At 42.2% G+C, this 17,174-nt stretch overlaps 1 protein-coding gene and 1 long non-coding RNA gene across 4 annotated transcripts in view; one reads left to right on the top strand and one right to left on the bottom strand.

The window, feature by feature from the left end:
• The window catches only part of GABRR3 (gamma-aminobutyric acid type A receptor subunit rho3), a 53,801-nt gene that overhangs the window by 24,832 nt on the left and 11,795 nt on the right, over positions 1 to 17,174 (bottom strand). For both annotated transcript variants that reach the window (XM_072923955.1, XM_072923956.1), the window contains exon 2: positions 4,249 to 4,759. In XM_072923955.1, the coding sequence (XP_072780056.1) occupies positions 4,249 to 4,376 (128 nt within the window). In that variant the 5' untranslated portion in view covers positions 4,377 to 4,759. The remainder of the gene's footprint in view (positions 1 to 4,248; positions 4,760 to 17,174) is intronic.
• LOC115493512 (uncharacterized) overlaps positions 11,382 to 17,174 on the top strand; it is a 37,076-nt gene continuing 31,283 nt past the window's right edge. Inside the window, exons 1-2 of one of the 2 annotated variants that reach the window (XR_005979024.2) lie at positions 11,382 to 11,965; positions 14,477 to 14,606. This is a non-coding gene — a long non-coding RNA (uncharacterized lncRNA). The remainder of the gene's footprint in view (positions 11,966 to 14,476; positions 14,607 to 17,174) is intronic. The other variant, XR_005979023.2, reaches the window with a different exon arrangement.

Here is a 17,174-nt window from a genome sequence, read left to right as displayed (position 1 = left end):
ATCCAGGGGGGAATTCCTCAGATGGAGGGATATCACACCATTTATCCAGGCCTCCCACTGGGGCATCCTTGTTAGATATGCTAATTTGTAAGGTCTGTAAATTGTAGATGTGGGCTGTCCTGTGTGTGCATTGCGGCACATCCTGCCTCGGTGAAATGGTGCACCATAGGGATCCTCATTAAAACACTGAGGTAAAAAACCCCTTATCCCTTAACCATGTCTGACTGTCAGTTTTCTAAGACCAGAAAAAGGCATCAACAGACGCACAGCAAAAAAACAGATTATATTTCAGTGGCCTATTGATTGTGCAGCTTTCATCAGCACACCGTGGTCTAGAGATCTGAATGGAGCCATGGATTTTGCACATTCATGGTATGGCAGATGTCAGTCTGTGTTTGAAGGAAAAGCCCACACAGAATCCCAGAACCATTTAGGTTTGAAAAGACCTTTGAGATCATTGAGTCCAGCCATTAACTCAGCCCTGCCAAGTTCAGTGCTAAACCATGTCCCTAAGTCTACATGCCAACATCTCTTAAACACCTCCAGGAATGGTGGGTGAACCAATCCCTTCCATGGACACCTGTTCCAGGACTTGATGTTCCTTTGGTGAAGAAATTTTTGTGAAACCATTAGAAAACAGATGCACCTAAAGACAGGAAGTCTGTCTTTACCTAGCTGTGGTAGTAGTAACAAAGAGAACCCTGGTATTGATGTAGATCTGAGCAAAGATAAAAAGTTATTGTTCTCAGTGAGGCACATGCTCAAGAATGTTGAGCATGTTTCCACTCATAGCTGTGCTCCCCACAGCTGTATTTCAGGCAAGGATTTATATTATGTAAATTAAATGGCAATCTATAATTACATTCCAAAAGAGGTCGTAAAAAGCACTTGAACTGTTTCAGATCACATGGGGAATTCACTCTCGTTTGTACTTCTACATTAAATAATTGGGAGCACTAACTTTTTGGCTGAAAAAGAGTGAGGGATACTGTTTTGACTTTCCCACCAATACTCTTGCATGGGCCTTGGTATTTGCCAGAGATCTCAAAGAGTAGTCAGTCACTGCCTACAAAAACAAAGCAGCTAATTCAGAATTAATTAACAATGGACAAAGATGTGTCAGGCTTTTAAAGACAAATTTAGCTGCTCCTACCTAGCCTTGAAAACCATTAGCGAATGAAAGGTCAAAGGTCTGCTCAAGGGTACTTAAATAATTTTTGGTTAAAGCATTTAATCACTTAATGCCATCAGTGTAGCTCCATAAACCAATAGCATGAGTGGTTCATATCCCATCTGGTTGTCTTTAACTTACCAGGCTATCAAAAGTTTATGCTGGTTCAAGGAGGAATTGGACAAGTTAATGGAAAAAAGTCCACTGAAGATCACTGTGTCTGCAGAAATTATATCCTACAGAGGATGTCACTGGAGGAAATCTGGTGACTTGGTACAGCTGTCAATATTAGGGGAAAATATCTTATTTGCCCTGTCCTTATTCATGCTTTGTGCTTGCAAGCCCTTGTTATAAACTCAGTATAGCACAGGGATCCTGGGAAGATCCTGCTTGGCTGTTCTTTTTTTTTAGAGCTCTGCTAACAATATGGTAAAAGTTATTGTAAGAAAGTAGAGAAGGGGTTTTTTTCCCCTACCATCCTTTCATATTCAGAATTAAACTAGCTAAGTTTATGAGAAGAATACTATTAAGGTGCCTTTTGTGAAAAGAATATGCTGGATTTCATGGCCATAAGTTTATTTCCAGTGTTATCTCCCCAAGATACTCTGGCTACCATTAAATCAAAAGGATCCAAAATGTAGAATTTACAGAAATCTTAGTCCAAGGGGAGTCTGTGGGGCAATCCAGCAGTATGACCTCTTAAATGTTTAAATACATTAATGAAGCCTTGAAGCCCAGATAAATTAAATCATAAAATTCCACAGTTCTCTCTCATACACATGAAAATGCATTTCTAATTGTTCAGTAACATCAGCAGTATGTACTAAGAAAAACCCTAATATTTTGGCCATCAAATGTTTTGTTCTTTGCTGTAGGAAATGGACCATGAGAATAATCGCTTTCTCGTGTACTTTTGGTTAATGCTTTAAAATCTTCTTTACAGGAGAATGCAGACAAACAGCTTTGGAGGGAGAAGTGGGTTATTCTATTAAAACAGTGGAACTTGTAGGTTAAGTAACATTTTCACATGGGATTCTTTTTAAAAGGCCACCCATTTAACCAAGGCCATCTGTCAGCTGTGTCCCTAATAACTCTAGTGCTGGCTGAAAGATTGCTCCCCAGAAAGAAAAAGATGCTGGTGGAAAGTCAGATCCTGATGCAATGTACTGGAGGATAATGCAGCCTTTAGAACAAAAGCAGAGAATGAAACAAAGAGAAATTAAACACACTTGGATCCTTTGCAGAGAAAAGCTGATTTGCTGCTGTTAAGCTTTGGGATCCTCTGTGGCTCGGATTTTGCAGTCTTCTTCCCAGCTCAGAATCACCAGGACCTTGGAAATGAAGACGTGGGATGCCAAAACTTGCCTTGTACAAAGAAAACTTTCTTGTACAAAGAAAACTGCCACACCAGGCAGCAGCACATGGATTCCTCCTTGTTTCTGTTCTTTCTTTCTGATAACACACTTATGCCTGTCTCACAGGATTGTCACATGGATTCATTTTCATGTACCAGTAAAGATCTGTGACAATACAAAGGACACTGTGCTAACACTGGTGTTGCAAGAGGAATGTCATCAGGATGCCACAAAATCTCCTGTCTCCTACCACCAGGTTTCCCTCCTGCTTTGTGATTTTTTTATGTCAGTGATGGAGCAACTGCTCTCAGCTAAGGCAGAACAGGATAAAATGCGAACAACAGCAGCATATGCTCCCCTCTTACCACAGACAAAAGTGTAGCAGCTGAGCTTAAGAGACCTTCCTTGCCACTACCACTAACAAGGTATTTTACTCTGTTTCCATATGATTCTTAACTGCTTCCTGACACTGGCAAAGCACCAGATGAAATCTGTTGATAATCAATCTTACATTGATTCTGTTTATTTTCCTTTGTTATTACAAATAAATGTGCACCAACATTCAGATTTTTGAAACAGCCTTCTGAATAGCCATTCTTTTCATGAGCTTTTGGTTTGCACCAAACTTGGACCCATAACTTTGAACAGAAATCCAGAGTGACACAGCACCTCTGTTGTGCCATTTGTTACCTTGCATTGCTAAACAGGATTTTATCAAGACTTGGGGGGTTCCAGAGATATTTCACTGCTGGATGATTGCATGAGGAGTGATACAGGAGGTTAACAGATGTACACCTGCTGCAAAGCATGCAACTTAAGGGGAAAAAAGGCAGCTTAAACACATCAGAGGAGTCCACTTTTCTTCAAAATGTGATATTGTACAAATAAACTATGAGCTCCCCTGCTCATTTTAGTAGGGGGTCAAGCACATTTTAAAATCTAACACTTGTATCCCTTCTCCTTCCTTAAATGGAGCTAGTTACCCCCAAGGAAGAGGAATTCTTCTTGGATTATCACTGGCAACCATTAGTCTGTTCACATAGTATTAGATTAATCTAGCAACAGGTTGAGAAACTCACTTGGCAAACATGAGCTGCCTTCCTGGGGGAAAGCACTGACACTTTGCCCAGAAATATACAGGTAAAAACCTCTCAATCGTTATTCATTTTCAACCAGCTACTTGATTGAAAGGCCAACAACAAAGACAATTTCCAATGTCTAAAAGCATTAAATATATTCCAGAAAGGGAACACGGTGTGTCATCACTACAAATAAGATGTCATTCACATCATTTAGTGCCATTAAAAAGTATTCTGTAGCTTTATAGTGTAGCTACTCTGATCTTTAGGTAATGGAAGTCACTTTGTAACATTGGCATAGAACTTTGGAAGGCATTTCTGCTTATTGTGATGGGAGTTAGAGGGCAAACATCTGGAACATCACAGAAATAATCTGGCAGGCTTACATCACACCAGGTAAAAGAGCTGTGTGTAGGTGAGGGTGGGTACATAACTCCACATTTATCAGACATTCATAAAATCACAATGTGAAAGGTATGGTTATGAAAAATTACTTAACACTTCACCATTTCTGTTTTGGGAACATCCTACCAATACTATGCAAACTATAAACCTAGAAACTGGAAAAACAGGGATATGCTGAAAGGTGGCTGACAGCATGAAGTTTACCAGATGAAAGAAACAGATAAAGTCTATTTCTTACCTGTTATGTTTTCTTGAGAATGACATTGGTTGCCGACGATGAAGACGGTGATGCTGACTGTGAGAATTGTGTAGCACTGCTGTTGGCCATAGGCAGGTGAGGAACAGAAGTTTCATGACCAGGACCATCTCTTCCAAAAGAGGAATGTGCCTGATGATCCAATCCACCTTGCTGACTTCTTATTTGTTAGTGTTTTTAACCTTTAGAAACGGCATAGCAGACAAAAGATGCACGTGAAGCAAGGCATCCCTGAAGAGAGAAGACAGGGGCATCCCAGTTCTGATGTCCTCACCGAGTTCCCCTTGTATTTTGGCAAATCATCAATATTCCTTCAGCTCTACATCCCTGCAGCATCTGCTGTCCAACCAGAAGCACCTTGTTTTCAGCACTGTGGTAGGTAGGGCAGTTTGCCTGGCCAGGCTGCTTTCCTCTGATCCATTGCTGCCTCTCTTTCAGCAAAGGCGCGTTTTTAAATTCTCCATCACCCGCTCAGTAACCTCTTCAACATAGCCTGTGCAGGCAAAGTGATGTCAAACATTTAATCCCCCTTAAATCCCACACAAAACCATACAAAAATCTGCTTTAATGACAAAGGTCTCTAAATTAATCTTGCTTTCTATATACGTGTGTATCTGTTCAAAATCATCTTCTGCACAGATCAAGCTCTTTTGTTAACTGGCTACATTGCCCTGTCTTCCCAGCCATTAACATCAATTCTGGCTCTGTCAGCTGCCAGCATTTTATCTGTACACACGCACTTCCTTCTGAACAGAATAATATCACAGTACAAGCCCAACCTAAAACTGAACTCCTGCTTTGATATTCCCCAATACCAGAAAATACAATTTCCCCCTTCCTTTTTCTTCTTCTTTTTACTAAGCTCTGCAGCTATTTAATTCACCCTAAATTTACAAGGTATGTGCATGTCTAAGATCCAGTATCTTTCCACCAACCCTAATTCTATCTTTATTTCATTTAGCCTGCCCTACCTGCTCAACAGAAGGTTGAATTGCAAAACATTTTATTAACAAAATGTTGCTTAAGCAATAACTTGTACATGGCAGCTAGAAATGATGGTAACATTTCTTAGGGGCTTAAAACTGGACAATACTGGGGACACATCTTCTTAGCTAACACGGTCAAATTTATCCTCTTCAAGCCATCAGCAAGTTCAGTTGTTACTAGAAGCGATGGCATACATTTCTTTTTCTTTCTCTAAAAATCAGATATTTGAGACTGAAAGTTTAGGAACTGAAAATACTTCACCCTATCTAACAGCTGGAGGAGTAATTTGGGTCTCCTAATAGGAGGCATCTTCCTAAGTAAAACAAACCCAGGAATAAAAAAACCAAGCCCAACACCGTGTCTGCTGAGACTATGAGCACCCACACACCCTGGGACAATAATCCTGTCCTGCGGGCATCTGCCTCCTCAGAAGCTCCCTGAGATGTCCAACTGACTTCACCTGGGCCAAGAAATAATTCTCAGGTGTGGGTGATTTCCAGGTGGGAGTTACCAATGGGCAGCTAATTCCCACTGTTAGATTGAATTTGGTCTGAGATCAAAAGCTCCCAACCCTACTATCCACCTCATTCAGATGGTTTATAGCTTAATCCTTTCCTCTTCAGCAAATTTAGGGAGGACTATTTGCAGCCTGGCCCAGGGAAAGTCAGAGAGTGCTTCTGGTGTATTCCCAGGGTGGAGTTTCCAGACATGGTAAACATGAGCTGCACTTAATAAAACCTGTAGTAGGTTCCATTAATGTGCACTATCATTTGGGTGGGAAAAGGCAAATTAAACAATAACTCTAATGAGAATTTATTCCGGGTGGAGATAAATACAAGTTCCTGAGCCAGTCTGGTCAAGTTCCTTACTATTATCCAGACTACATATATCCAAGTATTAGCTCACTGATTAAATTACATGTAAGAAAAAATTCAAGAGCCTTTGGATCCTCTCCTTTCCCCACCCAAGCACAGGCCACAGAGTAGCAGCAAATGAAATAAAAAGCAAATTACACTGAAGGCTGTGTGATAAATATGTTATGACATTTCTGCATGTCTGGCTACCTGCATATCCGTCAGTTAACTAATTTCCAACCATTTTCCTCAGCTATAAAAACATTTATACCCTGTCTTCCCTGCTAATTCTAGTTCTCATTTTTTTCCAGATACTGTGGAAAAAGCTGTGTTTTGGATGCTAATATAATCCCTAGATGAAACCACTGGCTGTTATCCCCACTAAGCAGGAGACACAGAATGGGGAGAGAGAGGATGATCTGGGGGTTGAGGTTTATCCCCCAAGAGCTCTGTTGGGGATGGTGGTTACATCATGTCATGCTAATGTAGAAATGTGATGATTTGGTGTGCTGACCTCAAGGAACTCAAAGGAGTCCATTAGAAATAAATAAGTAAAAATTGCTTTGTGGCTTTATTTTCCAGCTGGAAAAGGGAGCTCAGAAGCGCTGCTCCAGAGATCTGGCTTTGCAGAATGACTGGCTTGTCCCTGGCCAAGCTGCACATGGATGTCCCTGCCCCCAGGAGAGGGGAGTCTTTAACAGAGACACAGGAAATTAGAGCTGTTTTCATCGAGCTGTCAGCACCCTGCTGCTTTATTACTCCTGGCTGAAGCAGCAACTTTACCATGAAGCTGTGCTGCTGAAAAGACTGCTCCATGGGGGATTTCCAAAACATGCTGAATGCTCCTTTGACTATCCCTACTAAAATCAGTTTAAATTCAACTAACTAACTAACTACATAAATAAAATGAGAAATGGCTGCATGCATTGACATTCCACCACCGTCACCCATCTAATGTCATAAATATACCTTGGGAGGCCTTGCCTAAGCACACTGAAAATCTAAGCACTACTTCTCTGTTCTCCAGGAACAGTCTAGCCCACACACATGGAGGTGTGCCCCTCCTGCAGAGGGGAATCAGAAACACTTCCACTGATAGGCATAAATATCAGTGAGGGCAAACCCACAGCAACAGGATTTCTTCATGCTGGACCTGTTTTCATTTCCTCTGGGGAAGGGAGTATTATATACAGCAGATTATACCACCACTATAAATTACCATTAAGAAAACATGTTAATCTCCTAAGTATTTGTCAGTAATAAATTCCAACAAGATCCCTCTTTGGAGAAGAATAAAAACAAGATAATACACTCCGCTTATATTGGGCAAGTTACTGATCAGTTTTTTTCTTTAGACACAGAGCACTGTCTCTTTGCTATTAGTAAAATTATTTCTTTAAAATAATCTATAAACTATTAAAAGTTTACCATGCTTATCTTCCTGGGACAAAACCTGGCACATGGTAACAGTGTATCAGCTCATCGAACAGTTTGCAAACAAGCAAGAAAGGGAATGAAGCAAAGGTGAACACACCACCTGGTTTCAGAAAATGAGATGCCTTCTTTTAGTCAGCAAAATAAAACATTCCTTCTGGTAACTGCAATCTGGAGCTACAGACCCCTCTCCACCACAGATCACAGAGCAAAGCAGATTGACAACAGCTACTGCTGTTAAAAAAACAAGAACAGAAGAATACCAGGCATGAAGAAATGCTTCAGAGGCTCGAATTTTGCAGAAAATCTGATCTCACCTAGAGGCCATTTTAAACATATGGAGATGAAAGACCACAGCACACTAGAACTTTTCAATCTGTAAATTAGCTGCAGTGAGAAGAGATGCAATGTGGAAGGGGGAGTGTAGGTTGACATGGCAAGTATTTTTTTACTCTCCTAATCAGAGAATGAAACACAAGGAAGAAAACATTAATAAGTCTCCTAAGATGCACTCACTTCTTACAAACAACAGAAAGCAGATTAACCACATCCATGACTGAGAGTGTGAATGCAATACAGCAGCACAGGAATAGGCAGCATTTTGCTTTTCTATGGTAACAGATTCAGTGCAGAACACTCATCATTTATATCATGATGACTTACAAAATTAATGTTAGAATTAAGGACAGTTTGTCCTGCTGATATTAACAGAAATGACAAACCGTGTTTCAGGAATTAAGATATCCATTCACATTTCCCAACAGGATGAAGTAGGAGGAAAGCAGGGACTGGGAATTATGATTCCAGTTTACAGATCTTGGAACAGAGCAAGTGCCTTTTCTTCTCATTACAGAATAACCAGAGTTATTTTTCACTAAGGTAAAGGGCAGTTCATTAAAAAGTAAAGGTCATCTAAACAACTTCCTGAACACAGCTGTCATGTGATGTGAGGTCTCTCTGGGTGTCCAAGAATCTAGTCATAAATAGGGCATGGGACCTGTACGAAATCTGCAGCTGTGAGAGCAGAGCTGGACAGTTTCCACTAAAATGGCCAAAGACTGGAGATCAAATTCCATTCCTGACACTTGTCCAGTTTCTTATTGTCTCTGTCCACTGCCTATTCATCCAAAGGAGTATTTTAAAACTGTAGTGTGGGATCCTCACAAGACCGTAATCCACCAAAGGCAGGTATATATTTTCCCATATAAAACAGCCTCTAAATACCAGGCCTGAACAGGTGACTCTGTTTGGCACAGGGGTCTTTTCTGCTTTTCCTTCAATTTACAGGACTCAGGTTTCTCTTTACTCTGGAGCTGTGTTGGCCACACACTTTTTTTGTACAATCAGACATTTGGTTTGAAAGAGTAACAAGAAAAACAAAGGAAAACCACACACTTCCCCTAACTGTTTGCATTCCCCATTTCCAGAGTCTTTAAATAAGGGATTCTTTCCCTTTCATCATTCTGCCCTGGACAGAACAATCACTGAATTAATTTCATCCCTAAATCCCTTTACTTAGCTTCTACAGCAACAACCTTGAAAGTAGAACAATCAGTTTTGCTGCCTCTGGTTAAGGAACATCTGCATATTGAGGGTGACCTCTGACAAAACAAGTAGCCACATTTTTCCCAGATTTACACTTCTCACAGCCTCAGTGGCAGAAAACTTTACCTTTCTGCCACCTCATGCTGACCACAGGCACAGGATACAGCTACCCTACTCCTGCATGTATTTTTTTCCAGGAGCAGTTTCTGGGAGTTTGTTTCTTTATTTCTGTAGGATTAAAAAAAAAAAAAAAAAAAAATCATTTAGCCTCTTTCCCAAGTCGGAGAGGATCAAGAGGCTGACCCTTAAGCCTGAGCAATTCTCAGAAAGCAAGTGTTTGCAGCAGCACAGTGTATCCCCAAGAAGAAGGCTACTTTGCCATATGTATGGCCTCAACACTGTGCTTCAATCCCAAAAGCAATGTACGCTGCATGAGATTATTTTTTCCCCCTGATTTCCTTGGCAGTCTGGTCAACAGCACAGTCTCTCATCAGTGCTTACCAGGTGAATCCTAACAGCTACCTGAAGTTCTTTTGGCTCATTTCTCCCCCACAGACCGAAACAAAGTAATTCAGCAAGTGTGTTTATTCTTTTCTTGCTGCCAAGCTGTTGTGTATTAACAATTTTCTCCAGCATTTTCTGTTTGCTGTTCAGGAATCAGCAACATATCTCTGATGGGAACTAATTTATGAAATGTACTGCATTTCTACAAAGCTCCTTTTCTGTCACCAATTAACATGAGGAGGAAAAAACTTGTTGAATAGTGAGGGAAAAAAATGTGCCTTTCAGCTTTGGCACTACAAACATTCTTCACCTTACAGTGAAAATAGAGACAGATTTATTGATTAAAGTCTGATCTCTACAGGTTGCAAAACAGCTTCAAAAGCTATCAGGCACAGCTCTCAGTGGCTGTTTTCCAGGCTTTTCTTTCCCATTGATATCTTCCAGAAAAACATATGTTAACATCACAGAGCAGGTGCTCATTTCAAACTGGGAAGCCAATTTTTACTGCATGAATTGTAGTCTTAAGTAAATATATATTTAAGTTTACATATATTTCAGATTTAAGAGGAGGTAAGTGCATCTGGGTTTTCTAAGGCTTTACAGCTTCTGTTTTCCTAGTGGCTGACAAAATAATGTAGTTCTAAATCAATAAACATCTGAACAATTTATGTTAAAATCTTGAAGGAGAGAGAAGCTAAGTGATGGAACAGCAGCAGAGAAGGCTGGTTGGAAATGTGCTGATAGAAGCACTGAATGAATTGGGTTGAAAGAGAACTTAAAGATAATCTCGTTCCAACCCCCCTGCCATGGGCAGGGACTCCTCCCACTAGAATATGTTTTCAAAACCACATCCAACCTGGCCTTGAGCACTTCCAGGGATGGGGTATCGGCCCAGCATCTCTGGGGACTCTGTTCCAGTGTAGTCCCCATGCTCACAGGGAAGAATTTCTTCCTGAAGCTCTAGCACTTGGCCAAATTCTTGTGCTCCTGTTCATCATTTCCCTGTTAAGATAATACCCTACAAATGTCTGGGCTGGGATATGAAATACAGGTATGCTGGCTATGCCATGTTCCATCCTTAAAAGATACGTAAAGTACAGCTAAGATCCCCAACAAAATGGAACACCTGCACTGTAAGATCACCCTGCTGTGATGTCTTCAGCGCATAAATCCTCATTTAGTAATTGCCTTCAGACACAGGAAAAGCTAAGGAGGATTCTGGAATGTGTCAACATGGATTTCTGTAAGACAAAAAAAAGTCACCCAGAGAAATCCAAAGTGACAGGTCTTCCAGCTCTGCCTTGTCAGCCTTGGGTGCTGACAAAGGACTCAAGACAGAGTAACTCTCCTTTTGTCCTCTTATTTTTGTGGGGAAAAAGCCCCAGGGCTGCCCAGTGTTTCACAAACCCCTTTGTGAACCATAAAAATCAAGTTCACTACCCGGTGTACAACACACCAATGATTACACACTGAGAGACATCGGTGTTTACCTCAGGGCTATACAAGTCTGGCTGCTCCCAGGTATTCCACAAACCAAGCACCCAGACTATCAAAACTTTTCAGTATTTATGCATATCAGCAAACAAAGGAATTAGTGTTCACTAGCTACAAGCTACATAGTTATTAATTAGCATTCTGTCTTCTTTTGGTTAATGATTCTCTCGCTTCCAATGCTAATTAGTCCATATGCTCAGTCTTTCCCTTCTTTTGGGTTGGTAGTCCCACAGTCAGCAGTTACAGTCTGCCCCTGCCTGGATTAACTTTTACCCAGTTTGAGCTGATTCCAGCACAATTGCTGAATTGGCTTTATTGGTTTCTTCCTTATCTTGTGGGTTCTGCCGAGTGTCCATGTGGCCTGTAAATCCTGCACTCTCTGCATCTGCTATCAGCGGCACATCCTTCTTCCCGAGCTTCGGGAACCTCCCCCTACATCTCAGCTCATCAAAGCGCTGCTCTGTTTCACGGATTGAATCTCATTTCTTGTTGAGTACGCTTGAAAGTATGCAAAGATCAAACATCAACGAGCATCCCTTCGTAAAAAAAAAATTTTTACGTGTTCCGCGTTTCGCAACGCTTTTCCACTATAAACCGCGGGCGTCTCCCCACGGCCGCCCCCAGCAGCGCCCTCAGGCCGCGCGGCCCCGCCCGCGCCGCCATGGCGGCCGCTCCCTGCGCGCGGCCGCGAGATGGCAGCGCCCGCCGCCACAGCGGTCACAGACACCACAGCCGCCACAGCCGCCACAGCCGCCACAGCCGCCACAGCCGCCACAGCCGCCACAGCCGCACCCCGGCCGGGGCTGCCTCCGGGAGAGGAGGATGAGGGCGGCGGGGAGGCCCCGTCCCGCCCGCGGCTCCGGTGCGGAGGGCGGTGAGGGGCGAGAGGGGCTGGGGAAGGGGAGGAGGAGCGAAAATGGCTGCGGGCGGCAGCGCGGGGAGAGGCCGCGGAAGGGGAGGGCGGCCCCGCAGCGCACCTGAGGGAGCGCGGCCGCGGGTGGAGGACGGTGGGGGGCGAAAGGCCAGCGAGCAGCAAGTATAAGATGATAAAAAGCGAAGGGGACAGCAGCAGGGGAAAAAAAAAATAAAAAGATTGTGAGGCTGGCCAAATATCCAAGATGATCCAAGAGGTTCCCACTTCACGTAGTCCATGTCCAGCAGCTGCTGTTCTTCACAGTAGCTTCCCTGATGTTCCCTACAGAGACTGACTTCCAGCCCCTTAGCACAAGAACAAAACACACTCTGGTGGCTGTGATCTTAATTCCTTCAGTAATCTCTGCTGTATTTTCTGGTGTGAGAGACCACTGGAAGTCATTTAAAATTGAAATAAAGATAGCAGCTTTATAAAGCGTGACAAGAAGGTAGTGAAACCAATGGAGTTTAGTCAGATTTACTGGAAATGAGACCGCTAGAAAAAGGTGGAGGCATTCATTAGTAAGAAATGAGCGCACTCCCACACGCCCTCTCCCCACATAATTCAGTATTGGAAATAGCCTATTTACTTTATGTACATTAAGAATGTTTTAGTTCACAGCACACAGGTGGAGTCTGCTCAGGAATCGTGCTCCTGGCCACGATTCCAGCAGCAGCATCCATAGGAGCCTGCAGCTGGAGCTCCACAGCCTCCCTTCCAACAGCAGGCATCAACACCTCCCTCCTTGCACTTGTCCTGAACACACTGCTGCCACCACCTCTTACTGCCTTTCTTTGTGCCTTGTTCTTATCCTTACTTACTGGAGGCTGCTTTTATTGGAGACCTTACATATTTTAATCTATTGACTGCAAGAGCTTCCAGTTTCTCCGAGTCCTTGTCATTCACATTGCAGGAAGGGTGACCGAGGCCCCAGCCCAGATGCTGGGTTGTGCCATCAGGCTCAAACACATCCTCCACAATTGTATAACCTGACCCAGACACGGTGTCCTAGTACCATATGGCCCCTGCCAGGTTACATAAGGTGACACACCATCTGCAATGACATCTGTGACCTGCTGCAGGTGGCATCACTCTGCAGCACGTGTTCAGAAGGGGAGGAGGCTCCTTACAGCCCAAGTTTTTGCTTTTTTTCACCTTTAATCAGATCACCTTGGCACAAGGCATTCCTAGCAACTCAGCAATGGCCTTTGTCTGTCACCAATACTAGGAGGAGTGATATATATATGTAAGATATATATATATGGTGGAAATAAACACTACAGATTTGCAGATGTGGAAATAATTTGAGGGCAAACATAGTAGGCATTTTGCCCCCAAATTTCAGAAGTTGTCAAGTGCGAAAATTCTTCAGGTAAGAAATGCTATTTTGCTTGCCTCCTGCTTTGTTAGCCCTGAGTGGTCACGTTTAAGATTTTCCACTAGAGTGCCAAAATAAGAGTGAAAAAATAAGAGTAAACAAAGTTTTGTTTTACAGGGAGTGTGGGTCTGCCAAGTATTACATTACAGCCTGTTCTAGACCCACAGTGTTCAGAAAGGAAGGTGGTAGATTTACTAGGTATTCCTGTGGCAGTCACCGTAGTGTGTGGACTTAGAGAATGTGAAGAGAAAGAAAAAGAAATGCTTGGGAAGTGCAGAGGTACTCCAGCACCCTGAGATGGCAGGAGTGTGATTAGTACTCTTCTGATGGAGGAATGTATGTGCAAACTCTGGCTGAGACATTTCTGGCTGAGAAGTATGAGCTAATGGAGACTTGACCTCGAGTCCTAGTGAAAAATAAGGCTAATTTTTAAGGGCTTTATGCCTCTTTTTGAATAAACACTGAGTTGATTAAAACCTGTAGCAAAGCCCTGGGTTTTACAGGCTCAGGGATTCGGCACCTAAGAAACCTCTCCACTATTTCTAAGTGGATTTTTTTTTCTTCCTGTAGCAAAGGAGCTTCTCTCAGCACACGGAGGACAACGTGCAGCTGTTATCAATGCACACCGCTGTGTAACTCACTTGATCAGCCCCAAGCAGCAGGAGATATCTCCCAGCCACAGGGCAGGCAGAATTTCCAACACATCCAGAGTTAAAATCATCAGCCTCAGTCCACACCCTGTGACTCCCAGCCCCGCCGGTGTCTCACAAGCACGCTCCTTGCACTGATGGATTACTGGGGGTGTGGGTGCCTCCCACCAGTGGTGATAAGGAGGGGTTTTATTCCTAGGTGTTTGTAAGACAAAAAAAAAACACACTGAAAATGTGTGTGATGAGAGCATCCCCATCTGCATCATGTGAGTCTCTCTCCGCTGCATCCCCAGAGCTCTGAGCAGGAGGCAAGAAGATCAGGGCTCCGTTTTTCAATTTGTGAAATGTCAGGGAAAACAGAAATTGATTCTGACTGACTCACTGAAAAAAAAAAATCTATTTCTCTCTTTTCTGCCTTTCACAATGCTGCTTCTACCTCTTTGTTTTTCAGGCTGCAGATCAAGGTGTTCAGCAGTAGAGAGAAGGGCAGTGTAGAGAGTCCAGCATATGACAATTCTACACAAGAGAGAGACAGGGTCAGTTATTAAACCCTGGGCAGCCTGCCGGGCTTTCAGCATTGGGTAAGGAAAGCTGTTTGAAAAAGCTACTTTCTCTCCTACAGCATTGAGTGAAAATGCATAATTTATGGGTTTTTAGGGTATTTGTTGTTGAGAGCATTGGGCAAACATTCACTGCTTGGTGTCCATATAGTTTCCAGCCCTTCTGTTGTCAGTTCACTGATCCTGCAGGAACTTAACTCCAGCTTGTATAAAACCAGTGTAAAAAAAGACAAATATTAACACAAATATTACTACTACAGAGGGAGTGAGGAAGGCAGCTGTATCACTGCTGCTAAATACTTTTCCTTACTAAATTCTAGATCAGTCATGCTTTGATATGAATCCTTATCCACAGGAGGAAAATACAGGGTTTAGAAAGATGTACATCAACTAAAGTCAGCCTAAAAGTGCAACTATGCAAATTAAGTAAAAAGCAGTCATGAAGCTTAACATCCACTGGCAATGATTCACACTTCTGTTTACATTTTGAAAATCCTCTTTGCCTTTAATTTTCTCTTGGGGACATGTGTTTTTACAAGACAATTTCTCACTTTCATCTTCTCCTGCCCAGAACAGAGCTACTCCAGTAAAGGCTGTAACTCTCAGCAAACCCTACTAAGTATAGAAAAGGATTAGATATGGGTGGTATTATTTGCCCTGTCATCACTGAAAATAGTGCATTTTCATGACATTGGAATATCCTGCTTTTTTAAGATCTTACACAAGACAAAGGGATGATTTCTTCCACGCAGGTAAGAGAATTCAAATTAAAATAGGCACTATAGGTCAAGATGCAGCAATAGTCATGCTGAAATAAAAGCTAATGAATCATCTCCAGTGTGCCTTACACAAAACATCTTTTCTTTCTCTCTCTCTTTTTTTTTCTATGAAGACGGAGTAGCTGTTATTCATGTAAAAATTCAAGAGAAGAAACAAAGGATCATCAAAAATCCATTTTACCCTTTCTGGTGATGGTGGGAGGCTTTAAAATGTCCTAAAAGAGCCAAAACAGTGTTTTGGCTGCTGGCTTTCATTTCACAACAGATGTAAAATTTTTCTTTAGCCCTGTGGATTGAGTAACAGACTTGTAAGGAGAAAGGGAATATAACAAATGCAAACACACTTTGACTAAATAGGTACATACATGCCCAGTAGAATCAAGTATTTCATGCCAAACCCATTTCTATTTTCTTTAGTACTAAGTTTTAGAGATAAAACACAATAGCTCACGATTTTTATTGGAGTAGAAGAAGGCAAATGATTTTCTTCATGTCCTCAAAGTCCCTTTGTCTTAAAAGTCTTGATAAAAATTAGTCTTTTGAACCCAGGTAAGTTTCAAAAGACTTTAGCCAGGGACCAGTAGCAGATCAAGATCAAAACCAGAAAATATCATTTTCATCAAAAGGAAAAGCTTTTCTGGAGACTAAACTGGGCTGATGGAAGAGGCTGTTCTCTCAGAAATCCTTGATATTAAAGGGTTTCCACCATGAAATGAGTTGTTAAATAAACACTCACCAAAAAATAACAATACCTTTTCTAAAGTTATTTGGCTGTAGTGATTTTTAAAAAATAAAATCAAGTGGTGTTCTACCACAGATATCTGTTCAGCTGTGAAGGCCAGTCAGGAGAAATGTATCTTGAAAGCTAAACTTCTGGTGGTTCTCCTGATAAATGGAGCAGTCTGTTTCATTCAGAATTTTTCCTAAATTTAGTCTGGCCTACGACCAAGACCCAATTTCTCCACCAAATTAATGAGATTTCCTGCCAGTTAATATCATAGCACCACCTAATGAGCATTGAGAAGTCTGGGGCACAGTTCCCTGAAATTCTTTAGACTCCATGGTCACGCAAACACGCCAAAACAACTCTTTTAACTTCCACTGCAAGCTTTTGGTTCCAGTGGATTTCAGGAGGTGGAAGTGTGGGTGAAAACCCTAGGATGTCATCACTGTAGGAATCACACTGATTACAAATCAGTTAAAAGACCTATTCTGGTTTAGAATTGGAATGGAATTTTTATGCTGGATGTTGCCTGGATCCACATGTCTTTCCCTGTGGGCTGGAGGTACCTGAGAACACTTTCTCCATCCAGCAGCATCTCCTCCTCTTCAGAACCTTGCAGGAGTCTCTGGGACAATCCTGTGACCAGACTTGCTGATACAAAGCTGCCTTTCAGCTCTTGCTTGAATCTTAGCAGTTCCCTCTCCTGGTCCCATGGAAGACCATTACTATTCATAAAAATAAATGCTATAATCGACCCAGCATGGCTGCAGGATGCTTGGACAAAACTCCCAGAAGGGAGATGACAGGAATACTCTGCATCTGGACACCAGTCAGAAATGATGAGCCAACACCACAGAATGGTGGAACACGGATCACCAGCTCAAATGCAAGGTACGAGAGGATGGAGAAATTGACTCCACATCTGCTTGTACCTGCAATACCTAGACTGAGCAGGGCTAGGAGAGGCAAAATTTGAGAGGGAAAAAAACATTTAGTCAAACAGCTGGAATTGGCAGCTATTTTCAAGTGTTTTAAGAACACTTGAATTCCCTAGTTTGATGGAAGAAATTTAGTTCCTCTTCCTCC

This window comes from Taeniopygia guttata, chromosome 1 (genome assembly GCF_048771995.1).
Source record: "Taeniopygia guttata chromosome 1, bTaeGut7.mat, whole genome shotgun sequence".
Classification (NCBI taxonomy): domain Eukaryota; kingdom Metazoa; phylum Chordata; class Aves; order Passeriformes; family Estrildidae; genus Taeniopygia; species Taeniopygia guttata.
Note: the sequence above shows the minus strand (reverse complement) of the source record. Positions and strands in the feature narration are given on the sequence as shown.